The sequence below is a fragment of the Diceros bicornis genome, chromosome 13 (assembly GCF_020826845.1).
Source record: "Diceros bicornis minor isolate mBicDic1 chromosome 13, mDicBic1.mat.cur, whole genome shotgun sequence".
NCBI lineage: Eukaryota > Metazoa > Chordata > Mammalia > Perissodactyla > Rhinocerotidae > Diceros > Diceros bicornis.
Genome location: NC_080752.1, coordinates 42,182,692 through 42,208,574, shown reverse-complemented (window position 1 = coordinate 42,208,574; position 25,883 = coordinate 42,182,692). Strand labels below are relative to the sequence as shown.

The following is a 25,883-nucleotide window of genomic DNA, read 5'->3' as shown; positions in this document are numbered from 1 at the left end:
AAACAACAGCCCAGCCCTAACTGAAATTGAAGACAACATGATGAAAAAACCAAGAGAAGCAACAGATAATAGAAACAGTTACACAGAAGATCGAGGTAATGGAATTATCAACCAAATTTTCAAATTACAATGCTTAGTATATTTAAAGACATATAAGACAAGATCGAGAACTGGAAATTATAGAAAAGAACTAAATGGAAATTCTAGAACTAAAAATACAATAATAGAAATTAAGAACTCAGGGAATAGGTTTAACACCAGATTAGACACAAACAAAGAGAGAATTAGTGAAGTGGAAGATCATAAAACATTATTATAGCATAATATAGTAAGTGCCTACTGTGTGGTCTACACACTAGGGATACAGAAGTGAACAAAATGGAGTAGTCCCTGCACTTATATAGCTGACATTTGAATGGGGGAAAACAAAAAATAATGGTAATTTAAGATTTCAATAAATGCTATGAGGAAGTCAAGAGGGTGATGTGAGAGAAGATAAATGGGAGGAGGACATATTCTAGGTAAGTGGGGAAGACCACTCAGAGGAAATGATTGTGTGGGACCTAGGCATGCAAAACATCTTAGACCACTCCCTTTCCCAGTTTCACAGTGTTCTTTGATGACTGACCCCAGGGCCTAGCACAGTCCCACATAGGGAAAGTGTTCAATATGTACCTAAGCTCAATGATGGAATGGAATACAGCAGGGATGGAGGGAGGGGAAGGGCATTGCTGCACATATTGTGGTATGATCTGCCCTGCATCTTTCATCCCCATGAAAGAGGGCTGTTATCCAATAGCACCATAGAGTACTCGAAGGTAAATTTTCATCCATCCGTCCATCCATCTGTTCATCTATTTCATTTCAGGCAATTTATTGACACCTACTGTGTGTCAGGCAAGATGAATGAGTGAGGGTCCCTTCCCCTGAGAAGTTCATAGTCCAAGAGGGAGATGCATACTGAAATAATCACAAAACTGAATAAGAAATACTATAATGGGAGCAGGGCTATTTGAATGTAGAGTGTAATTCTGCTTGGGGAGGATGTTCCCACTGGAAGGAGAGGCCTGAACATAGGAGAGAGCATGATAGTTTCTGGAACATTGAGAAGGGTGGAGGGCAGGATTCATAATACAAAGGCCCTAAATGTCATGCTAAACTAGAGGTGGTGAGGGCTTGATCCAAGGCAGCTGTGATGTGGATGGAGAAGAGGGGGAAGGTGGGAGAGAGAGGCAGGTTTTTATTCTGAAGGAATGCCTGGATTTAGAGGACCTCTCTCTGTTACTGAGCAAGGGCTCCATCTGCTCACCACAAGACAAAAGCCAATCTGTCCAGAGGCAAAGGGGTGGAGAGAGAGAAAACTATTTAAGCGATGAGGTAGTAAGTCAGAAGATGGCAGACTATCATCCAGAAGAAATCATCTTAAAGGGGAACTGATTTGGAAGTGACTTATATAAGGCAAATGGGGCTGAGGAGGGGGCTCGGGAGTGTCAGGTGACAGATGACCACATACCCTTGGGGGCCTCTCCCTAGCAGATCTGCTGAGTGCAATATTCCTGAGGAATCTAAGAAAACCCGTTACTTCCTTATCTGGGACAGCAGGAACCGTTTGGGCAGAGGACATAAATTTTCTGCTAACAAGTGATTTTTTCCTACTGGTTACAGATTAGCTTTCCTATGTGCAGTTGTAAGGGTTTTTTCCAAAGCACATTGTGAGAACAAGGTGGGAAAGGGGAACACGTGGCCTTGGGGGCTGAAGTTTTAAGAGTCCTCTGCTCAGGCTCAAGTGTCTTTCATATTTCTTTATAGGTCGCATGTGCAAATGCGGCGGGGGGGAGGGGGTTCTATGTGTTGCATGTGGCGGATATTTAGTCTGTGCTGTCTAAAGTTTATAATATGTCATTTTAACTTAATGCTCCTGCGAGATGCTTACTCAGGCTGAGGGCTGTCAGCAAGCTACTCTCTTATCAGCAGTCCTCCTGCTGTTCTGCAGGGCAAGCTCAGAAACTTTGTTTACTTTGTTTCTCACGTTAACCTTGTGGGTAGAGGTTCGGTTTCATTCTAATCCAGGGAAATTTTAACGCCTTCATCCTCAGTTTCATCTCTCCTTTATTATTTACCTTTCCCTCCTGAGCTCCTAGGACCCAATAAACTCTTGAACCCCAAACAGGTCATAACTGACAAGGGTCTTTCAGCAAATGATCTTTTTAAAAGCAAAGTGGACTCTGTCCATTGTCAGGAATAGAGACTTCCAGAGCCATCTAACTCCAGACCTGGGGTCTACTTTCTCATCCTACAGGTGGGAAAACAGGCCCAGAAAGAGCCTTGTTCAGGACCTTCCTCCTCCCACTCCAGGGCCTGTCCAATAATTGTCAGGCAGTAAATTTCCACCCCAGGATGGAATCAAGAAGAGGCCAAGAGGCCCCCCACTCTAGAAGTAATTTCCCCCAAAATCAATTTAGCAAAACAGTGGCATCGTCGGGATTACATATTCAGGTCCAGAGGCTTCTAGCAGCTTCACGAAACTAATCCCAGGTTCGCTTTCTATGCCTGGGGGTGGTATGAATGAACTCTCCATCTCCAGACCCTGAGTCGGCTCAGAGCGGTGGATTCTGGGATTTGCAGTCTCCCGCGAAGAGTTTAGACTCTGTGGGCCAATAGAATTCGAGCACGGACGGCTGTACCCGCCTCCGCGGCCTGCTGGTTGCTCAGGGACCCCTCCGAATTAGCCAATGAGGAGCGCACAGGTCCTGGTCGCCTGGGAAACCGCGTGACAACAAGATGGCGGCGCCGAGGGACGGGTGGGTGGCCTTGCGTGGTGAGTCCTGGCCAAGGCTTTTCTGCCTGAGGAGTCCCCCACGCAGGCTGCGACCCTCGCCCCGAGAGCCCCGAGCACTCGCGAGCCCCGCGGCCCAGCTCCTCCAGCAGGCCCCCCGCGTCCTGGCAGCGGATTCGGGCCCCCTCCTACCATGGCTTTGCGTGGAGGCTGGAGGAGGCGACGCGGCTCCCAGGGCGGGGTTAGGTGGTGACAGAAGCCGTGCCATGAGCATTCCAGCTGGGGATTTAGGGAGTGAAGGCGTGCAGCCGGCCGGGCCCTGTCGGTGCTGGAGAGCACTGGGGCCTGGAGGGGACAATAGGTCGAGTAGTCAGTCAAGCACAGTCCTGACTTGGGTCCCACAGATGTAGAGGCATCCAGCTTTCTCCTCAAAGCTCGAGTCTAACCTTTAGGCACCTCTGGCCTGAGGGAGAAGACACAGGCCTCCCCTGGAAGCCCCCAAATTGTAGGGAGTAGACATGGCTGTGTCCTCAGGATCCCCCAGGTCTGAGGGAGGAGGAGACAGCCTTGTGCTCAGAAGTCCCCAGACTGATGGGAAGATACACCAGGGGTCTCGGGGTCGCCTATAATCCGTGGGAAAATTGATCTGGAGACTGGCCAGTGTGTTGGATTGGCCTGAACTGAGACTGGAAACAGGGAAGTCAGTTGGGGACCAAAGAAGGGCAGTTAGAGCCCCCCTAGCATGGCCAACAGTGGGTATGGAATGGAGGGGCTGTGTGTGAGAGACACTGCAGAATTTAACCTGCAGGGTTTGGTAAGTGATGGGATTAAGAGAAAAGGAAGGAGAGAAAAAAATTGTGTTCAGGTGATGGGGTCCCATTAAGAAGAGGGATGTGGGGAGACCTTATTTTGAGGGAAGATTTTGGGTTTGGTTTGAGGACCAGGTCCTTCTTTTTTCTTCTTTTTTTTTTTTTTATAATTTTATTTATTTATTTTTTCCCCCCAAAGCCCCAGTACATAGTTGTATGTCATAGCTGCACATCCTTCTAGTTGCTGTATGTGGGACGCGGCCTCAGCATGGCCAGAGAAGCGGTGCGTCGGTGCATGCCCGGGATCTGAACCCAGGCCGCCAGCAGCGGAGCGCGCGCACTTAACCGCTAAGCCACGGGGCCGGCCCTCTTTTTTCTATAATAGCTTTATTGAGATACATATACTTCACCCCTTTAAAATGTAAATTTCAGTCGTTTTTAGTGTATTCATAGAATTGTACTACCATCACCACAATCAATTGTAGAACATTTTCATCAGCCTCAAAAGAAACCCTGTACCCTTTAGCAATTACCCCCATCTACCCACCAGCTGCCCCCAGCCCTAGGCAACCACTGATCTACTTTGTCTGTATAGATTTGCCCATTCTGGACACTTTATATAAATGAAATCATAACAATGGTCTTTTGTGACTGACTTTTTTCCCTTAGCATAATGTTTTCAAGGTCCATTCACATTGTAGCATGTATTTCATTTCTTTTTTATTGCTAAATAATATTCCATTGTAATGATATATACTACATTTGTTTGTCCATTCATTGGTTGATGGACATTTGGGTTGTTTCTACTTTTTGGCTAATATGAATAATGCTGCTATGAACTGTATACAAGTTTTTGTGTAGACATAAGTTTTCATTTCTCTTGGGTATATACCTAGGAGTGGAATTGCTGGGCCATAATGTAACTCTGTTTAATCTTTTGATACTGCTAGACTCTTTTCCGTAGCAGCTGCACCATTTTGCATTCCAACAAATGTTCCAATTTCCCCACATCCTCGCCAACACTTGTTAATTTCTGTGTTTATGACCAGTTTCTTTTGAGAGGTCGTGAGAATGGTGATGAGATGGTGATGAGAATCCTCTGGAGAAGGAAAGGATAATTAGGTCCGGTGGGAGTTCATCCAAGACAGTTCTAGCCACTAAAAGCACACTCCCTAGGGTTTTTTTAGTGTGATGAAAACATTCTAAGATTGATTGTGGTGATGGTTTCACAACTGTGTGAATATACTAAAAACCATTGAATAGTACATTTAAAAGCTTTAAGTATGTGAACTATATCTCAATAAAACTTGTTTTAAAAAGGAAGTTCACATACTGTATGATTCCATTTATATAACATTCTTGAAGTAAGAAAAATATAAGAGATGGAAAACAGAGTAGTGGTTGCCAGGGGTTAGGGATGCTGGAGGAGGAGGATGGGTGTGACTACAAAGGAGTAACATGAGGGGGATCTTTGTGGTGATGGAATAGTTTTGTATCTTTTTTTTTTTTTTTTTGGTGAGGAAGATCGGCCCTGAGCTAACATCCGTGCCCATCTTCCTCTACTTTATATGGGATGCCACCACAGCATGGCCTGACAAGTGGTGCGACGGTGCACGCCTGGGATCTGGGCCTTCAAACCCCGGGCCGCCGCAGAGGAGCGCATGCACTTAACCACTTGTGCCACTGGGCCGGCGCCTAGTTTTGTATCTTGACTGCAGTGGTGGTTACGTGGAATCCATACAGGGGATGAAATGGCATAGAAGGACACTCATATAAAAACATAACTATTGGGGGAAACTGGGTGAAGGATATACAGGACCTCTCTGGACTATTTTCCTAATTTCTTGTGAATCTATAATAATTTTGTAGTAAAAAGTTAAAATATAACTAAAGAACAAATAAAGAAGGAACAAAAAAAAAAAGGAGTTAACCTAGCCAAGGGAAGGGTGCGGTTAGGAGTGGGGAGACGGTTCCAGGAGGGGGTTCCAGGCCGGGAGCCACTTGCGCAAAGGCCTGGTGCATTTGAGGCCAAGCTGGCAGTTCAGAGTGGCTCATGTGGAGGAGGAGGGGCGCTGGAGGGTGAGGTCAGGAGACACAGGCAGGGACCAGATGATCCGTGTTAAGGAATTTTGAATTCTTTTTCCTGTGGGTGAGAAGGAGCAATTGGGAGCTTTTAGCAGGGAAATGACATGTCAGCTTTGTGTTTAAGAAGGTTCCTCTGGCAGCATGTAGACACTGGGAACCACGAGGGGCTGTCACACTTGGCCACACAAACTGTGAGGATGCCTAGACCAGACGGCAGGGGCAAGGGCAGGCTGGGGGCAGATGTGGGAGGCTGGATGGTGGGCGGCGAGGAAACTCTGGGCCTGGTCCTTGGAGGGCTCCTCATGAGGAAGGGGCCAGGCATGAGTCCCAACCTCCACAATGAAGACAGGAGGCTGCCTCCAGGCGGCACTGGTCCCCTTGCTGGGCAGCTCCAGCCAGGGTGGAGGCCAGTGCCACACATTTCCAAGGTGAACAAAAGACTTGACTCAGGCCCTGATGGAGGTCCTTTGGTTCTAGGATTTCTAGATATTAGCCACATAAGATACTTAATTCACTGAATAGAGTATGGCCTTTAATTAAATCCCTGCTGTGCATTCATCTTTCCAGAAGGAAGAGGGAAGGGAGGGAGACCAACATTGATGAGTGCCCTCCATGTGCCAATAACAACAAAAGCCACAAGTCACATTTTTAAGTGCTTCCTCTGAAGGTGGCACTGGGCTAGGTGCTTCATGAGTGTTCTCTCCGAGTCCCCTGGGTAACCCTGCCTGGCTGGTATCTTACCATCCTCATTTTACACCAAAGGAAACTGAGGCACGGGTTATACTGGTGGATGGCAGAACCTGTCCAGAGCCTGGCTCTTGACCTCCCTACCATGCGGACCAAGTCTTGGTCGAGTCCTGCCTCTGGGTTGCCCCTCTCTGGCTCTGAGATGTTGGGGGTGGCACCTGGGTTCTGGTAGGAGAGGAGGGGACCCCTGGGCTTTGTGTTGACCAGCTCCTTGATATATGAACAAAAGCCCCAGGCCACCTGGGTAGTCTTGTACCTGGGCTCTAAGTTTGGGGGAAGTTTCAGGCTCTGGCCCATTTCTGCACCCCTCCTTCCCCCCACTCCACCCCTGCATCACCCTTTCCCAAGCACTACCAGGCCAGAGGCCTCCAGGATTGGAGCAGAAAGCTGGAAATCCAGAGGAGCAGGCAGACAGCAAGCACAGGGATCCTGAGGCCAAGCTGCCTCCAGAAACTTCTGCAGGGGCAGTGGGAAGAAGTGAGGGCTGCTGCTCCCTGGACAGTGCTCCCTCCTGGCAAAAGTAGCCAGGGAAGAAGAAGTTTCAGGCCACTTCTTGGTCATGAGGGAGTGTTCTCGAGGGCTGACTTCTTTCTTCTCAGGGAGTTCCTGACAGCTAGAATCTAGAAGTAGAACTATGAGCTCCCCTTTGGCCTCCCTTGGCAAGACCCGGAGAGTGCCTCTGCAGTCGGAGCCTGTGAATCCAGGGTAAGGAGCCAGCCTCATGAGGTCTTTGTATCCGGGCCCTGCCTCCTCCGGGCCCCTCCCATGGACTAGAAGAATGACTCCTAGTGGCTTGGAGAAAACACTAAGGAGTTACGGAGCTTTCCCTGACCACCGTAGCTTTCTCTTTATATCTTCTCCTGGGGGGCTCGTCGTTGTGTGTAAGCGTGCACTGGGTTGTGCCTCTAGTAAGGAATGGGCCCTGTAGGAGTGGCTCAGCATCCGTCTTTCTACTACGGTTCATGTGTCAATTCTGCAGACACTGACGGTGCACCTGTTCCGGGCCAGGCCACATGCTGTGTTCTCAGTAAAGGGAATCCTTTACATCTGTCTAGCACTTTCATCTTTTCAAAAGCATTTTTTACCTCTCTCCTTGCTCTTCTGAACAGCACTTTGAGTCATCTGAAGGCCAAGGGGATCCAGAAAGGTTAAGCGACAGGCCTGGGGTCCCACGACCATTTCAAAACAGAGCTGGGGCTGGCCTCTTGGGCGTGGGGACTTTTGTCCCCCCAAGACTCTGCCCTTCAGCTCTTCCCCACCTTTCACCATTGGGAGGAGTCAGACACCCCAAAGCTTGTCCCTTGGCTCGCCCAGTGCCGGGATGGGATTCCAGGTAGACGTCCTCAGAAGGCAGAGGCCCAGCTTCCATCTCCTTTAGGCTCTGCTGGGGGCTTGGTGCCCAGAGCCTCTCCTCCAGTGACATTCCAGGGAGTCCTAACTTGTCTATCTTCCTTCTCCTTCCTGCCCGGGTTCCCAGGAGGCGAGGGATAAAAATCTACGGAGGTGGTAAGTGTGGGCTCTGCCCTCGTGTCCTCCTCACCTCCCATCTGCAGGGTCTCCTTGCGGTTGGGTGGGCAGATGGAGAGAAAGAGCATGATGAACACCCCTGCCAGCCAGAGCAGCTGCCCGACTACAATGTTATCTACAGCTCCCCACCCCTCCCTGAGGACAAGGCTTCCTCCTGGCAGTTCTCCGATTTGGAGGCCCCATGCCCTTAGCAGAGATGTCATCACTAACATTTGAATCCCTCCACCCGCTGTGGGGTTGGCCAGTGGGTGCTGAGAACCCATGAGGGGCCAGACCCACTCTCCTTCCCCTGACAGCCTCCTCAGCCCATTTCAGCCTTTTCTCCCTGTCCTCACATCGCTGCCCTGACTCCTGCCGGCTCCACTCTTTGCATCCCAGCCCCACTCTTGCCCCCATCGTGGTGCTGCCATTGGCCACTCAGGGCCCTCCGGAGCCAGGCTGGGAGAACTCCAAGAAGAGACCTGTTCTGGTTGGATCCTTGCTCCCCAACATCCCAAGTTTTCTATCCTCATATGCTTGGGGGGACAGAGTACATATGCCAAAATTCCTTGAGGCCCGGGACCCCAGTTTCCTCTGGGCCTTAGCCCCAGAGCGGTGACTTGGGCATCCCTGTCTGCAGAAGATGAGGTGGACATGGTGAATGACGGACATGGCTCGGAAGAAAGGATCTCTGTTCCTTCCTGCTATGGCAACGTAGGTGCCCCTGTGAGTAGGCAAGGTGAGAGCAGGGCCCGAGGAAGTCTGAGTCCCCAGCTGAAGGAGAGGGCCCCAGAGAAGGGGTGAGGTCCAGAGAGGCATGGCGCCTGCTCTCGCCTGCTGTGGCTGAGGCAGCTGCTCCCACTGCTGGCTGACTGCGGCCGTGTGCCTGCACCCCCAGACCTGTCTGGGGCTTGGTTTGGCATAAAGCCACGTGGGCCCCACCCTTAGCTCAGGAAATCTGGTCAAGACCCGGGCCAGTTTGTGGCTGGAGCCTCTGGAGTGGACCCAGCTGGAGTCACTATCCAGTGTGATGTCAGTGGGTCTGGGATTCAGGGCCTGAGAGTGGATCTCAGCCTCCAGAAATCTGCTTCTGCAGGGCTCTGGGCAAGGCCCGAAGTCCCCTGGATAACCCTCTTGCCTGGCCCACACCAACCCCAAAGGGCTGTGGTGACACTGCAGTCATCGATGTGCCTGAAGTAGGATGGGGCTCATTGGGGCGGCTTCCCAGAGGAGGTGGGATTGAGCAGCCCTGGGCAAAGGGGAGGCCTGGATGGGCAGGACGAGCTGTGTGGAGTGCTGGGCAGGGTCAGAGTCTGAGCTGGGAGTCCGGAGGAGCTGGGGATGAGGTGAGAATTTTCCACTAGCTGTGATATCTTGGGTAAGCGACTTCCTGCCTCTGCCTCCATTTCCTGCTCTGTGAAGTGGGAATGGGAACACCTAGGCCAGATGTTGAGGTAAGGATTCCATGAGGCGATCCTCTACCAGACACCTCGCCACTTTACAGGTAGGGGAATTGAGGTGGAAAAGGAGGCAGAAAGAGCCTGGCCTCTCAGTCATTCAGTCAGAAAGCCAGGATCTCCTTCACCCCAGCTGGGGACACTTTCAGTAGTCACCACAACAACCAGCTCCTCTCCTTAAAGAGCTGTCCACATGCTCTCTCTACCTCTCCCCTGCCATTCGCTCCTCACCCACTCTCAGCGTGTCTGTTCCCACCATGGTCACAAAGGACATGTGTGTCCTATCTGTCTTCGCGCAGCAGCATTCCACATGGTTCACTGTTCCCCTCTTCTCAGATCACCCCAGCCTCTTGGTCACCATGACACTGCTCTCCCAGATGTCTTCCTCCTCTCAGGTTCTTTCCCCTTGGTGCTCAGTGTTAGTTCCTCCTCTTCCTCTCAGCTTTTCAGTGAGTTGTTCCTCCTGTGTGGCTTTTCCTCTCTCCCTTCACTCTCCCTCAGTGAGCTCATCCACACTCTATGTGCTGACAGTCCCCAAATGTCTCTATATCCGTTAAGCTTTAGACTACCAGTCAAAGAAAACCCTTCCTCGCCTAGCACGAGCATTTAGGAGGACTTACTGCCCACATACCAAGAAGTCCTGAGGAGGCAGCTTCAGGGTTGTTAATACAGTGGCTCAAAGACATCATCAAAAGTTCAGGGTTCTCCATCTTTCCACTGAGCCACCTTGGCATGGCAGCCCCACGTGGTTGCACAATGGCAGCTGCAGTTCCAGCGTTGCACATAGAAGGGGCAACACCAGGGGAAGAAGAGAGCCTGTTGCTTCCTGTGTCTCTCTCATGTTTCCTTTTCTCAAACTTTTTATTTTGAAAAATTTCCAGCATACAGAAAAGTTGAAATAATAGTACAGTGAACACCGTAAGTCCTCCATCTACATTCAGCAAATAGTGACATTTTGCCACAATTGCTTTCTCTCTGTCCCTAGACACGTATGGATGAATGTCAATGGGTTTTTTGGATGAACGTGTAGAAGTCAATTGCAGATATCGTGACATTTTACCTCTAAATACTTCTATGTGCACCTTCTGAGAATAAGGAAATACATGGCCACAATACAGTTACCACACCCTAGCACATGAATGGTTCAGTAATACTCTCTAGTAGCTCTTCTGCATTCACATTTCTCCAGTCTGCCAAAATATCTCTTAGAGCTCTTTTTTTTCCCTGATCCAGGTTCTAATCGAGGGTTGTGCACTGCCTTTGATTGTTATGTAGGACAGTGTCCCTACCTTTTTAAAACATGACACTGACTTTTTGAAGAGTCCAGGCCACCGTCCCGCAGAACGTCCCACATTGTCGATTTGTCTGCTTGTTTGCCCTGGGTGTTGCTTAACTTGTTCCTCCATCCGCTGTATTTCCTATAAACGAGGGGTGAGATTTAGAGGCTTGATTCAACTGAGGGTGAACTTTTGGACAGTGCTTCGAGGTTATGTGACCCCTATCTCATACCCCTTACTCGTACACCTTGGACAAATGACTGAATCTCTCTGTGCCTCAGCTTCCTAAAGCAGTTCGTTTCCTCAGAGGCACAGTGTAAGGACTGCATAAGTTGAGATAGCAAAAGTATTTAGGACAGTCCCTATTATCTAAGTGGCAGTTGTTGTTATTACTCTTATTTCCGCTCTTGGGGATCCCTTTCCCCTTCCCCTGGACCCCTACACCTCAGCCTCAGCTCTAGGCCAGAGCTCTAGAACTTTGTCTGGTTGGCAGTCCCTGTATTCCACGACTCGGAACTGATGGCCACCATGACGAAGAGGTTGCGGGATCTGGAGCAGCAGGTGAAGGCCCAGACTGATGAGATACTGTCCAAGGTGGGACCCTGGGGGGAAGGGCCAGGGTCCAGTCTGAGGGGTGGAGGGGCCCGGGCTGGGGAGGCCAGTGAGGCTACTACTGCAGTAGGCCAGGGTGGATGGGTTCTAGAACCATCTCCCCCACTGAACCACCCAGTTTGAGGGCCAGGTGTGGTCCTGGACTGATCTGGGTCCTTGGGGCCTGAGTAGACAGACTAGGAGTCTTCTCCACAGCTGAGCAAGGCCGGGTTGCAGCAGTGGCTGCTGAGTATTGGGGCACTCAAGTGTGCTCCACATCTTCCCTCCACCTCAGTGGAACCACAAGGGTCATTTGAGGTGCGGGAGCCATGGCTTTACCAAATGGTGGCAGGGGCAGGGGCTTTAAGCTCCCCAGTGACCCACAGAGGCAAAAATTCTGGATCTTCCCATCTGGAAGGGGCTCCCTGGGGCTCTGGGAACCACCAGGCCTGCCTCCCCTACATGTCTTGTTGCCACAGGATCGGAAGATACGGGCCCTGGAGGAATTGATGCAGACCTTCCAGGAGCACCAAGGTAAGAGGCTCTCTCGGCGGGCTGATTGGCCCTCCTGTTGCACCTCCCCTGGGCTGATGATCCCTGGGGCATCAGGGCTCCAAGAGCATCAAGCTGAGTCCTGTGGTAGCTGAGCCCAGAGAAGGGCAGTGACATACCCAGACGGTCCCTCCTATGTGGGACTGAGTCCCCTGAGTGCAGACATAGCCCAGCCCTGAGCACAGGGTGCACCTTTGAAAGTGTGGAGGAGACACCGCCCCCTCGGGAGCCTCGCTCTGGGAGTGTGGTGGCCTCCTGAGAGTCAGTCAGGACATCCCTTCTCAAGGTCAGGGGATGAGGCCCAGAGGCAGTTTTCAGGGGATCCCTCGAGTTCTCAAGGGGCAGCTTCTCCAGATGATCCTCAGAGCAGAGCGCTGGTCAAGGCCAGAGGGAGCCTGGCAGCCTCCTTCTGGGGCAGCGGAACCCCTCCCAGTCTCTCCCTGAAGGTGAGGCGACCCTGCAGCGGCAGGAGGAGCTGGAGACGATGTGCACGCAGCTGCAGCGGCAGGTCGGGGAGATGGAGGTGAGAGAGGCAGCGGCCAAGGGCTCCCTGCCCCTCAGGAACTTGGTCAGAGCCTACTTCTCTGGGCCCCCTCGCCACACATCCCACACAAGGGCCCTGCCCTGTGTTCCCTACTCAGGACTAACCCAGAGTTGAAAGAGCCAGGGAGGTGTCCCGTGCCGGAGCACACTCCTCCTTTCTGGCCTGGGCTAGCCCCTGCCTACCTCTTCAGTCTCACCTTGAACTACTCTCCCCTCCAGCCACCGGGACCTGCCTCTGGTTCTTTGACTACATCGACCTCTTTCCCACCTCAGGACCTTGGCCCATGCTGTTCCCTCTGCCTGAAATATTTTTTTCCACCTTACCCTGCCGGGTTGTCACTCATCCTCAGTCTCAAATTGAGGTGGGGCCCCTTCCCCGGGGGGCCTCCCTTACCTCTGACAGGGCAGGGTTTCGTCCTGTGTTTTCTTAGTGCCTCATCTCTCTTCCCCTGGGGGACTGTGAACGCCACGGGGGGGGGAGGGCGGTTACCTTCTCCTGCTCATGGCTGCGTGCCCAGGACCTAGCCCGGCGCCTGGCCGTACGTGTTTACTGAGTTGGCCCTGGCCATCCCTTGCCTCTGAAAGTGGCATCTCACTCACCCAGTGTCATCTTTGTTACCCCCACTCACTCACCCATCCATGCAGCAAGGCTTGAACTAGAGGGACCCTACACCCAAAGCGGGGTCCTGGGCAAGCATGCTTCCTCAGTGCCCCCACTCCCTCACGGGCCCCGCCAGAGGCTCTTCCTGGGCTCTAACCTCTCCCTCTCCGTTCAGAGCTGAGGCAGAGCCCCAACCTAATTGAAGACCAGAGAAGCAAACCCCACAAGCCGCAGCTAGAGCTGAGGGCCCTTCCCACCTGGGCCTGCTCATACCTGGGGCTGAGGGTAAACACAGCTGCCCCCTGAGCTGCCTGTGGGGAATGCTGGCAGCCCGTGGGGCTTTTCTGAGCAGCTGCCACAGGAGGTGAGAGCAGCGTCCCAGAGCCTCAGGGCAGAGGGCCTCACGGCTGCCACGTTCACACATTTATTGCTTCATTAAAACTCGTACAAAGTATCTCCTGTGTGCCAGGCACACTGCCAGGCATTGGGATGTGGACGTGGTCCCTGTCCTCGTGGGGCTGACAGTCTGGAGGGGACAGAGACATAAGTACACAGGAAGATACACAAGAACAGAGAGTACATGAACTATTTAAATGGGTGACACAATAAAAACTAATTGGGAATTGGGCCATTCTGCAGGGCAACATTGGGCAAGAAAGCTAGAGGATGAGGAGAGGACCAGGGAAAGGATCCAGGCTGAAGAGATGAAAGGCTTCACTTTCCCATGTAAACTTGGCTTGTGGCGGGTGGCTGTGGGAGCAAGGGGGAGAGCGAGAAGAGGCTGAAGAAGCCGCAGGGACCGCGTGGTGGGGGCTCGCCCATCACCCCTCGTGTGGCGTTGGATTCTGTTCCTGGAGAATGGGAGACCGCAGGAAGGTTTCAGTTAGAGGGGTTGACGGGGGGGAAGGCACGTAGAAGCGCAGTTTGAGTTGTCCAAGAGGGAGTGACCGTGGCTTGAAGGAGGGTGGCGGCAGAGGAGATGGAGCAGAGTGGATGGATTGGAGCCTGCTTTGGAGGCAGCGCCTGCAGGCCTTGTGAATCCTGGCCTGGCAGAGAGGGGAATGGGCCGTGGCTGAGGCCCGGGTGGAGGGGGTGCTGTTGACTGAGACTGGAAGACCTGGAGGGGAAAAGGTTTGGAGGTGGGGGCAGGGAGTCATGGCTGTTTATTTTGAGATGCCCGTTAGACGGTTGGCAATTTGAAACTGAAAAGGACAAAATGTTTTGTAAGAGATGAAGACAGAAGTGTCCCCACTGGGTTTGGCGCTGGGCAGGCTGTTGGTGGCTGCACATGGGCAGTTTCAGTGAGTTGTGGATGGAGGCCTGGTTGAAGTGGGTTGAGGAGAGAGAACTGAGGAAGCAGCAACAGGAAGTGTAGACTACTCAGAAGTTTTCCTGTGGCCAAGGGGATGTGAGGCCCAGCTCTAGGGAGGCTGTGTGTGGGTGGCCACGTCCTCTCCGTCCTGCAGAGCTGGGTGTTCCTGCCCCTCATACTCAGGCCAGACCCACATGGGTCCCTACCGCCATAATGGCTGCCTTACTTGTGCCAGGCACTATGCTAAGTACTTGATGTGCAGTACCTTACTGAGTCCTCCTCACAAGCTTATGGGGCAGGCGCTGTCATCTCCATTTTACCAGGAGGCACCTGAGGCTCTAGGAGGTGAAGTGGCTTTCCAAGGTCACAGACAGGAAGTGGCCGAGATCCCCGGGCCCATCCTCTCTGCCCAGTCGGCTCTGGGTGCTGAGGCCTGAGGCTGGGGACTGGGCTGATGTCACCTTTTCCCTGGGAGGGGGCTGAGCTCATGGTCCCCTGGCATCTCCCCCTTCTCTCCCCGCAGCGGTTCCTCGGTGACTACGGCCTGCAGTGGGTGGGTGAACACGTGGACCAGGAGGACTCGGAGGACAAGATAGACTCAGAGGATGGCAAGCAGGACTGGATGACAGCCAAGAAGTTCTGGAAGCCAGGTAGAGTTGGGGGTCTGTCCCTGGCCCTTCCTACAAAGGGAATTCTCCCACAGCTTCCTGTCGGCCAGCAGCCGTCCAGAGGCCATCTCATTCCTGCCCTTCCCTCTAAGCACAAGGTGCCTTGAGACGACCCACACCTTGCCCCTGACATAGCGGCAGGAAGGAAAGACCTTGGCCTCCATCACTGACCATCTAACCTGCCACCACTTTCTTCTTCTGGTCTCACCTCAGACTCTCTGCTTGCTCCAGAGACCCAGAGATACAAGAGGTAACAAGACCTCATTTGCCTCAGGCACCATAGTTTACAAAATTACAAAACGTCATCCATCCAAAAGCCGTTGCCTTTAAAAGCTGTCCCTCTGCTTTGGAAGCTGCCCCTCAGTTCCAGGGCTCAGCTGCCTCTTTAGACTCTCTCTCCAGGTCCGTTTATGAGCCAGACCACTGAAGTCTGCCTGCTTCTGTGGGACTCCCCCACTTTGTGCTTTTAACTCGACTGCTCATATGTAGGGATGTGCCCCATAGATTCGGGGCCATAGAACTGGCCATGTCTGAAAGCCAGGTCTATTCTCTTCAAAGAATGGAAGTTGTCACCCAGAAGGTACTTCTCCAGGCTCTGGAGCGGGGCCAGCCTGGGTCCTCATCCCCACTCCACCGCCTGTTCCAGGTGTGACTTGGCATGTGACTTCGTTCTCAGAGCTTCCACTTCCTCATCAATAGATGGGGGCATACTCCTCCTCGCAGAGTTACGAGGAGTGAGGGGGTTAGACATAGAGCACCTAGCAGTGACCCTGCATGTCAGCGAGTCAACAAGTTCGAACTCTTATTGTTTTCCGTAGTCAGAAGGCAGTGGCGGTCTCATGGGAACATGAGCACGGCTCCCAAGGGAACTATTTGGAAGATGACCACACTCTCTTGATTTCATAGGTTTCCTATTGAGTAAAAAGCCAGACTCAAAACTTGCAAGTTCTACTTCCTATTCAAGCCTGAGCTTTGGCCAGATCCTCCTCCACCTCAGGGCACAGCTTCTTCACCGCTTGTTCTAAAAACATCACTTTGCATTTGTGCAACGTTTGCAGTTTTCAAAGTATTTTCGTAAATAGCCTTGACGTAGGCCAGGGGTTATTCCACTTTACAGATGGGTAAACTGAGGCACTTAAGAAGTCTGAAGACTGTTGAGTGAGGGGGGCAAGACTTAAGGCCCCTTTTGGGAGGTGGTTACAGTCATCCAGGCAGATGAGATGACATCCAGCACGAGGGTGGTACAGGGGGGGATGGTGAAAAGGGGCAGAGTAGAGAGATTTGGGAGGTGGAATCTGTGGCCTTGGGGACTGATAGTACAGAAGGGAGCAGACGGGAGGAGTGTTAGGGATGACCCTAGGGAGCACGGCTGTGGGGGAAGATGCTGAGTCCATTTGGGACACGGCAAAGCTGGGAAGCTGTGTGGCACCGGGCCATGCCGGGGAGGCAGTGGGGACATGGCCCTGCTGCCCAGAACGATGCAGGCCTGGGCATGCCAACAGCTTAATTGCACTAAGTGAGCCGTGGGTGGAGTGCTGTAGGAAGAGTTCTCTAGGGACCCCCGCCTGCTTGAGAGGCGAGGCTCTGGCAGGCGACTGCCAGAGCTGTAAGAATGGCTGTTTCTGGGGTCCAGGGCCAGAGGCCTGCCAGCACTGTACCCGCAGCCCCTGCCATGGTGAGCTGGGCTCAGGCCTCACATGGCCCTGCCAACTTGTTGGAGGGCAGCCTTCCTCCTCGCCGGGGCGGGGCTTTCCTGCTCCTTTGTGGAGGGTGTCAGACCAGATAGCTGGTTTCCAGACCTGGCTCTGTGGATTCCTACCCGCTTCCCCTGAAAAAGAGAGCAGACCCATTCTGCTCCGTGCTGTTTATGCTCCAAGTAGGCCAGCTCTGAAGCTAAAGGCCCTCATGAGAGGCCCTGGCCGCGCACTCTCTGTGCAACCCTTTTGCTTTTTGATTCTTCAACCTGAGGGGGCCTCAATTTAGCTCTTCTGCCAGATAAACAACATGTTTTTCATTTCTAGCAGCTTTTCCTCCTGGGACTCCCCTCTGTCCTGGCTCCTCCCCACCCCCTCCCCACTGCCTTGTCACAGGTGCCAGCCTGCTCCTCCCCAAGGGCCCTTGGGTCCACAAAGCCGGCCTCTTGCTGGCCGTGATGCTCTGGCTCTTTCTCTGGCTTTCCCTCTGTTGGATACCACTCCCTGCAGGCCAGTGGATGGGTGAGCCAGGGCATCTGTATTGGGCCAAACTGGGGCTGATCCAAATGTTCTAGAGCCTGGGACTCTTGCCTTAGGGAAGAGGTCAGTGGCGCCCATGAAGGGGGCTCGTGGAGGGGAGGCCTTGCAAGGGCTTGGCCTCAGGCTGGATCATCGGCCCCTCCCCACCAGTATATTGAGCATCAAACAGGATGGGTGCCAGGTGCTTCAGGGTATGCGGAGACATGAAAGGGACAGTCCTGCTCTGGTCACACCACCAAGGGGCCAGGTGTAGAGCCTCAGGGCTGAGAGCTCTGGTCAACTCCTCACTCCCCATTGTTTGTCCCCCTCTGAGCTCCTCACTCCCCTCATGCCTCATCGAGTTCCTGCCCTCCAACTACATCTCCTCCTCCCCCTGCCAGCACCCCCCCTCCCACCACCCTACTTCCCAAGCCCCAGGCTCCGGCATCCGGGTGGGAGGCTCTTCCCCCACCCCACTCAGGAAGCCATGCTGACACCGTGGGCTGTAGCCGGCTTCCTTTCTCCCTGGGCCACCCTTGAGCCCCTGGAGCTGGCCTGGCCTAGACCCCAGGTGGGCTGGGCTCCTCACTCCCCTACCCCTCCCTCAGGCCTGTGCTGTGGCCCCTGAAGTGCTTTGCCCCCTTTCCGCCCCTCCTTTGAAGCTCAGCTCAAACCGACCTGCTTCAGCCAATGGGTGTGAAGTGCCTGCTGCGTGCCAGGTGCTGGGCTGCCATGCAGCTGTCCCCGCCCCCCCCCCCCCCCCCCCCCGTGTGTGTGAGACACCCCCCCCCCCCCCCCGGTGTGTGGGAAGAGGCTCTGTGTTAGAGTGAGAGCATCAAAGGCTCTGGCTGAGGAGCGGGGGCCTGGGTCAGATCAGACCCTTCATGGGCAAACCGCTTCACCTCTCTGAGTCCAAGTCCTCGTCTGTGAAATGAGGAGATGGTGTGATTGAGCCCTGGGCCGCTGAGAGCACCGAATGCCATAGTGCCCGTGGAGTGTTCTTGTGGGCTGACGGTGGTAGAGGGTCAGTGACCATGAGCCATTGTTGCTTAGCCCCTGTTATGCCCCAGAGTGCCCAGCACAGTGCTTGGCCCATAGGCCAGGGCATGTGCACATGCACATGATTGGCGGGTGGTGCCCAGGCCTGGACAGTCAGAGCATGTTGGGTCAATCCTCTGCACAGCATGAGGTGGGGACCGGCGGCATGATGCTGAACAGCAGGGGCCAGAGAGTTGGTTGTGGCCCTGGCAGTGACCAGACTCAGGGCCTGTTTTCTCCTCGTGCCTCCTCTGAGGAGCAGAGTGAATATAGGTCAAGTCCCCAGAGCAGGGTCTGGTTTGCAGGTGTGTGGAAATAGTGGGTCTATTTCCTGTTCAACGGCCTTTGCCTGAAGTGGTGGGGACGGGCGTGCTGGGACACCTCAGGCACTACCTTGGTGTTTTGCAGCCACAGGTGGTCCTCCCGGCCCGGGGCAGGCCCACCACTCATCTGCTGATAGTGGCAGGGTCTGGCCCTCTTCTGGGCTCCGCAGCCCCTACAGTGGCACTTACCACATACCATTGTCACTGTTTGTCACCCTGTCTCCTTTGCTCAGGTATGAGCCTGAGGAGGGCAGGACCCCTGGCATGGGCACAGCCGTGGTTCTCAGGGCCTCACGGAGCATGGGTGCTCCAGACATATTTGGTGGATTGCGGGATGGAGGGATGGGTCCAGTACATGCTGGATGCTCTAGCCTGCATTCAAGGAGTAGCCAGTGTGGTTGGAAAGACAAGCAAACAGAAAATGACAACAGCCTGTGACAAGGGCCAAGGGAATGGGCCCAAAGGCTCCAGGAGCCCAAGAGGAACAGGGGCCCAACCTCAGGGAGGGGGGCTCCTGGCAAGGCCTCTCAGAGGAGGTGAGAGCCCAGTGATGAGCAAGAACGTGAGGTGTTCGTGACAACAACAGCCACTATCTGCCAGGCACTTACTCTGAGCCTCACAGCAACCCTGTGAAGTGGAGACTGTTATTGTCCTCATTTTATAGAAGAGGAAGCCGAGGCCCAGAGAGGTCGGCCTACTTCCCCAGAGTCACACAGCTTGAAAGCAGTAGCCCTGGCAGTGTGGCTGCAGAGCATGAAGGGCGGAGCATATTGAGGGGAGGCTGGGGAGCCCAGGTTCTGAGGGTCTCAGGAGTTGGGCCAAGTAGCTTAGACCTGATCTCCATGCCTCCCTACTCCCCCTTTTTTTGTGTGTGAGGAAGATCAACCCTGAGCTAACATCCATGCTAATCCTCCTCTTTTTGCTGAGGAAGACCGGCTCTGAGCTAACATCTATTGCCAATCCTCCTCCCTTTTTTTTCTTTCCCCCAAAGCCCCAGTAGATAGTTATATGTCATAGTTGCACATCCTTCTAGTTGCTGTATGTGGGACGCGGCCTCAGCATGGCCGGAGAAGCGGTGTGTCGGTGTGCGCCCGGGATCCGAACTCGGGCCGCCAGAAGCGGAGCGCACGCACTTAACTGCTAAACCACGGGGCCGGCCCTACTACTCCCCTTTTTAATAAAATCACAGGCTCTCAAAGTTCGATGAGGCCTCAGAGATGATCTCCCTGCACAGCACCCCTCCTTGGAAAGGGATGCCAGTGAGCAGTGTCCGAAGAACCAACGCTGAGAGGCAGCCTGCATGGTCACTGAGAACTGAGGCCTAGAGTCGCCTGGGCTCTGCAAGCTGCGTGACCTGGGGCATGTCACTTTACAAGGCCCAATTTCCTCTTCTGTAAAATGGGAGTGGTAGTCTACGTGTGTCATTACAGTCAGTTCACTGCTGGACCCTGCGGGTGGGATGAAGTTTCCTGTTATCTGCCCACTCCATCGAAAGGAAAGCTGCCACTCAGAGAGCAATGCGTTGCTTGACCTCTGACCTGCCTCACCCCGTGGGACCTGGCTGCACTGGGCCAGGCTTCTGTTGAGCACTCCTTGCTGTGTGGTGGCGATACCAGGCTCTTCCTGCCTTGTTCTCTCAGCTCTCGTTTGCCCAGAGCTGCGGTTTCTTCTCCTGGGCCCCTTGTCTCACCTCCACTCCGCTGCATCCTGTACCTGCCCGGCCTACCCTGCATTCACTTCTCCATGCCCTAGCCCCACTGGCTGAGAGCCTTCTGGGCTGATTTTCTCTGCAAACTTCTCTTTTCCCTCTCTTTGTTTTTTGGCATCCTCCCCTGGGCTTCCGCCTGCCCCTTCTCCTGTGGACCACCCCATGCCCGTCAGCTCCCTGAACAAGCCCTGGCCCCAGGAGGCAGCTGGATTAGCAGTCAGCGTATCTGAGTGGTCCTCCTGGTTCTGCGTGGTGCAGCTGACTGGGGCCAAGTCATCCGACCTTTCTAGGCCTCACTTTCCCCACCTGTGGCAACGTAGGGAGGGGGCGGGTGATGAAGGAGATGAGAGCTTTTCTCTTGTTATTTTTAGGTTTACCAATGTTTTCTGAAAGTAGTTAGAGAAAAACAGTGTCTTGTCATACCAGGGATGCCCAGGATGTTCTGTGAGTTTTTCTTGGGAATCTCGGGGACTCCAAGGGACCCCAGGAGGAGGTGGGGGCAGGTGCAGCCCCTACAACAGTAGGACATGTAGGGGCGAGGGGAAAGCCAGCTGGTGCCTACTGTTTCAGCAGCTGCAAAGACAACAGGAAACAGGGCCACCCACATCTGTACTTAGTGCAGCCTCTGCACCAGTGTCGGGGAAACAATTGGGTCCTCAGAGTCCTGACTCACATCCTGCAGCAGCCTGGCTGTCCTGGTGAAAAACAGCTTCTAAGAAGGCCAAGAAAGTCACTGGTGTTTTGTGGGGTTACACCCTAGCAGATGACTTACTTGGGGGCCAGGTCCCTTCAAGAACTGAGAACAGACGCCTGCCCTATCCCCCACCAGCATCCCACCTGCCCTCTACCCTTTCTGTTCTGGCATCTGTCATGGCTGCCTCCCACCCCCTCTGCACCCCCTGAAGCTCATGCACAGTTACATGTGCAACACATTTTACAGAAGAGGAAGCCAGAGCTTCTGTCAGCTTCTCAAAGGGGTCTGTGACCCAGAAATAGTTGCACAACCCAAGATCTGCTCCATATCTGTTCTATCCAGCAGCTGTCCCGACATCCTCCCTAATAGCCATCTGTCCCTACCCCAGCCTCCCTCTCCTGAGGGTGCAGTTGGATGGAAAACAGACTCTAGTCAGCCCCTCCTCTAACTTGCCGAGTGGCCTGGGGCAAGTCATTTGTCATCTCTGTGGGCCTGTTTCCTCGTGTGTAAAATGAAGATAAATAACCCCCACCTCACAGCCTCTGGGTTGGCCTGAGGTCTATTTGTGCAAGGTAGAGTTGGTAACAATAACTAACATGGACAGAGTGCTTGTTCCCAGCTGGCCCTTACATGGTCATCTTCTTGGACCCTTACAGCCATCCTGGGAGGCAGACACTATTATCCTCTGGAAGAGAATGCTGTGAGGCAGAGCATTAAATGACTTGACGAAGGTCACACAGGTAGAGGTGGAGGAGCTGGGATTAGAACCAGACAGGCTTGATCTAGAGCTGGGAGCTCTGCACTGTGCTTTTCAGCTGCTAAGCCAGTGCCTGACACAGACAGACCTGGGATTAGATCCTGCTCCTGCCATTGACTGCATCCCTAGACAAGCCATTAACCTTCTCTAAGCCTCAGCTTCCTCATCTGAAACATGGGGCTGATTGTAGCCCCTGCAGCATAGGGCTGGTATGAAGAGAGAATGGGATAGTGGATATTAAACCCCTAGCACAAAGTGAGTGCTCCATAAAAGATCGCTGTTGTTATTACCTAGTATTAGTTGTCCTTCCTCTCCAGGTGGTCACTTAAGGAGATGCTAAGGCCACTGCCCAGCATGAGAGGGGCCGTGGAAGCCAGGGCTGCTAGGGCATGAAGAGAGGCTTATGGGTGTCTATCCTCTTTGCCAGGGGATTCATTGGTGCCCCCCGAGGTGGACTTTGACAGGCTTCTGGCCAGCCTGAAGGATCTCAGTGAGCTGGTAGATGGTGACACCCAGGTAACTCCACTGCCCAGCGGAGTACAGCTCCGTGACCTTGAGCCCATCCCACTGAAGCTCTACCGGAATGGCATCATGATGTTCGATGGGCCCTTCCGGCCCTTCTATGATCCCTCCACACAGGTAGGAGTGGGGGACAGGGGAGACAGGCCAGTACACACTCAGGCCACTCTGGGGCCCCACCCCTGTTCACCATTAGTTGGAGATAGTGGGTCCCAGCTCACCCCTGGCCCAGCCTGCCCTCCACGGGCACCCAGGCTCATGTGCAACTTGCAGAAGTACCCCTACCCAAGTCCTGGGGCTTTCAATATTTCCAGACTGTGCCAGGGCCCAGGGCCTGCCATGCAGACAGGAAACAGGGTGGGGAGCACTGCACAGGTCCAGCCGGGCCTCACCCTTCCTCTCCCCCTGCAGCGCTGCCTCCGAGATATATTGGATGGCTTCTTCCCCTCAGAGCTCCAGCGGCTGTACCCTGATGGGGTCCCCTTCAAGGTGACGGGCTGCTCCTCAAACCACCTACTCCGTATGTGGGATTTTGGAGGGGGTGGGGATAAACAGCTTCCCCAGGCTTCATTCAGTCTGAGGCGGGAAGCCACTGCCCCACCTCTGGGGACCCCTGTCTGATGACCTCGGGAGGAGGGTGAACCTGAAGCCAGGCTGGCAAGGGAGTGGGGAGACTGCTGTGGCCACAGTTGCCACATCAGCAGTGGTGATGGCCTGTGGCTGAGCAGCAGGCAGCGCCACCTGCTGGTAATCTGAAGGCACAGCCTTCAGCCATGTGGGACCACTGCCCCTCCTCCCCAGCATTCAGGACACCTTGACAGCCTGGGGTCCCCGAGGAGTCTATGCAAAAGTGGCCCGGCTTCCCCCAGAGGCTCCTGAAGCCATCTGGTTGAAGTGGAAGGCAGTGCCATGGGGGCAAATGTTAGGACTAAAGGACATGAGATGGAGCCAGTCCCCTGCTGGGGGGTGGGAGGGGAGATGAGCATACTGTGATGGGAGTACATGAGGCAGCGTTCCAGAGTAGGGTGCGTCAGTTCCCCACTGAGGGCACGTGAGGGAGTGTGTGCCACGGCAGCTTGGAAAATAGCATGAGTCATGACTGGAGGTGTTTGAGGCAGTCCATGCCAAGATGGGCTTTGCTTCTCCTAACACCCTCATCCCTCCCCTCCCTGTCGGCTCCTGAGAGGGGCTCCCTGAGGAGGATGTTAGTACAGTGGCTCCAGCTGGCATGATGAGGGGTGCCTGCGGCAAGAGCAGGGCCCAAGTGGGCAATAGCAGCATGAACTGTAGTTGTTCTGCTCTCTCCCAGAGCCTCAGTTTCCTCATCTGTAAAATTGGGATTGCATGAGACCATCCCTTGGGCCTATTCCTGGAGCCTCTGTTTGGGCAAGCAGGGGTGGGGGTGGAGCCCAGGGCTGAAGAGCTGGGCCCGCTGCTGTCGCCCTTCCTTCTTGCCAGGTGAGTGACCTGCGCAATCAGATCTACCCAGAGAATGGGCTGGACCCATTCCCAGGTGAGGGCCGTGTGGTGAGCTGGCAGAGGATTCGCAAGCCCTCGGACAGGATGGAGCACCCAGGTGAGCTTAGCCCTGAGGCTGAGCTAGGTGGTGGGGGTGCTATGCAGGACAAGCTCCAGGTGGCCTCCTCCACCATCACTCACAGTCCCTCCCCAGGCCAAGGCTTCCACTGCCCTCCCTGCAGGCTCCAGGATGACCGTCGAGAAGTTTCTGAACAGGCTCCCCAAGTTTGTGATCCGGCAAGGCGAGGTGATTGATATCCGGGGCCCCATCCGGGACACCCTGCAGGTAAGGATAGCCCTAGCTCCCCCAGCCTTCTTGGGGGGCTTTACCATCTACCCTGGCCCAGCCTACCAGCGCAGTGGCATATCTGGAGGCTCAGGCTTGAGGGCCCCTGAGGAGGGCCTGGATGGAGAGATGAGTCCCTCAGAGCTGTTCCACTGCCTCCTGGAAACAGTCGAGCTGATGAGGGCTCTGGACTGGGACCCAGAGAGTAGCCGGGTTGGCAGGGGTGTGGCTGTAAGAGGGGGTAAGTCAGAGTCTAGGCCAGAGGCGAGCCCAAGTCCCAGGCCAACCCCTGGAGATCCAGACCAAAATATCCAGTTCAGTCCTGGATACCCCTTCCTGGCCCTCCCAGAACTCATCATTCTCACTCCCCATCTTGCTGCTTCTCCCTGTGAAAGGTACCAAACCTCAGTTTCCCAGGACTCTGCACGTTTCACCCTACATTGCCAAGTCCTATCTGATCTGTTGATCCCCAGAACTTCTCCTGACTCTATCCCTTCTCTGCCCACCACCCTAGCCTAGGCTCCAGAGCATCTCTCCCAGACAGCTGCAGGGGCCCCTCACTGGCCTCCCGCCTCCACTCCTGCCCCGCCAGCCATCCTCCGCCAGCAGCCTCTGTGCTCTTTTGAAAATGTAAATTGGATCTTGGCTCTTCCCTGTTGAAACCCTCCAGTGGTTCTTGGGTGAGGCCAAGCTCTTATCTCGGCACCCAAGGCTGTCATCTGTTGCTGGTCCTCTTCCCACCTCTAACCTTTTCTTTCTTCCAGTCCAACCTGATTTCCAGCTTCAGCCACATGAACTGCAGACACTTTCTCAAATGTATCACCTTTTCTTGGAAGCCTTCCGTGACCTGGGGATCTTTGCCCATGCTGTCTGGACTATCCCCCCAATTCCATTTCTAAGGACTCCTTCTCATCTCTTAGTCACAGCTCAGGTGTCATTTCCCCAGAGAAGCCTTCCCTGACTCATGCTGTTAGGCATCCGGCTTGGTCATGTCTGTATGGGGTTCTGTCTCCCCCACTAGACTGAGGGACCTCAAGGCTTCTTGGGGGGAATAATGCGGCCACCTCCCAAAGCTTCCCTTCATTTTCTCTCCTTGGGCCCCAGTTTACACAGAACACACCCTCCTCCTTTGGCTCACTGGTCTCATCCATTCCTGGTCAGGGATAAGTCCCCTCTAAGGGCTGGGGGGAAGGGTGTGACTCTGGCAGGGCCCAGGGCTCTGTCCACTCTCCATCGATGCCTTCCAGAACTGCTGCCCATTGCCTGCCCGGATCCAGGAAATCGTGGTGGAGACACCTGCCTTGGCTGCTGAGCATCAGAGGTGAGGGCAGAATGGAGAGGTGAGGACTCAGGGGGTTGGGCCATGGGGGTGGGGGTGAGCACTGATGGCCTCTGGACCCGCAGGAGCCAAGAGTCACCCGACTCACCAGCGCCCCCGCTCTCCATGCTGCGCATCAAGTCTGAGAATGGCGAACAGGCCTTCCTGCTGATGATGCGGCCCGAGGACACTGTTGGCGACGTGCGTGCCCTGCTCGCACAGGCCAGGTGGGCATGGGGCAGGCTGGCGGCCACATGGGGGGCTCTGGCCCCACGAACCGGCCTGATCCATTCTGCCTGGTCCCCCAGGGCCGTGGACGCCACCACTTTCGAGATCTTCAGTGCGTTCCCACCCACCGTCTACCACGACGACACACTCACACTGCAGTCTGCAGGCCTGGTACCCAACGCAGCGCTGCTGCTGCGGGCGCCCCGGGCCCCACCGCCCGCCCCTGGCCCAGGCCCAGACCCTGGCCCCTGCTCCAAATAAAGCGCCCGCCCCAACACGGACACTGGCTGCTCCGTGACTCTGTCTTGGCGGAGCAGCCCAGCTAGGCGCCAGGGAAGGCTGGGGCCCAGTTGGGCT

The 25,883-nt window shown here is 54.3% G+C and overlaps 1 protein-coding gene across 7 annotated transcripts; it reads left to right on the top strand.

Annotated features, from left to right (window-relative positions):
• Positions 1–1,876: 1,876 nt before the first annotated feature.
• Positions 1,877–25,806, top strand: UBXN11 (UBX domain protein 11). Of its 7 annotated transcripts, XM_058553312.1 has the most exons (14): positions 3,736–7,122; positions 7,895–7,923; positions 8,564–8,662; positions 11,151–11,251; positions 11,728–11,782; positions 12,247–12,323; positions 14,780–14,906; positions 22,085–22,296; positions 22,588–22,665; positions 23,635–23,752; positions 23,877–23,980; positions 25,228–25,301; positions 25,385–25,525; positions 25,607–25,806. In XM_058553312.1, exons 1-14 carry the CDS (start codon positions 7,052–7,054, stop codon positions 25,785–25,787), a joined length of 1,467 nt encoding a protein of 488 aa, XP_058409295.1. In that variant the 5' UTR covers positions 3,736–7,051; the 3' UTR covers positions 25,788–25,806. The 7 variants fall into 7 exon arrangements, with proteins under 7 accessions (XP_058409294.1, XP_058409293.1, XP_058409296.1 ...); XM_058553311.1 differs by having other exon boundaries at positions 1,877–7,122; positions 11,151–11,218; positions 25,385–25,806; XM_058553310.1 differs by having other exon boundaries at positions 1,878–7,122; positions 25,385–25,806.
• Positions 25,807–25,883: the final 77 nt, after the last annotated feature.

Excerpts from the sequence above, each read along its gene's own strand:
- UBXN11 (XM_058553310.1), top strand. The coding sequence starts at position 7,052 with ATGAGCTCCCCTTTGGCCTCCCTTGGCAAGACCCGGAGAGTGCCTCTG. Across the intron at positions 22,297-22,587 it reads TCTATGATCCCTCCACACAG|CGCTGCCTCCGAGATATATT; the intron begins GTAGGAGTGGGG and ends CTCCCCCTGCAG. Across the intron at positions 23,753-23,876 it reads GGACAGGATGGAGCACCCAG|GCTCCAGGATGACCGTCGAG; the intron begins GTGAGCTTAGCC and ends CCCTCCCTGCAG.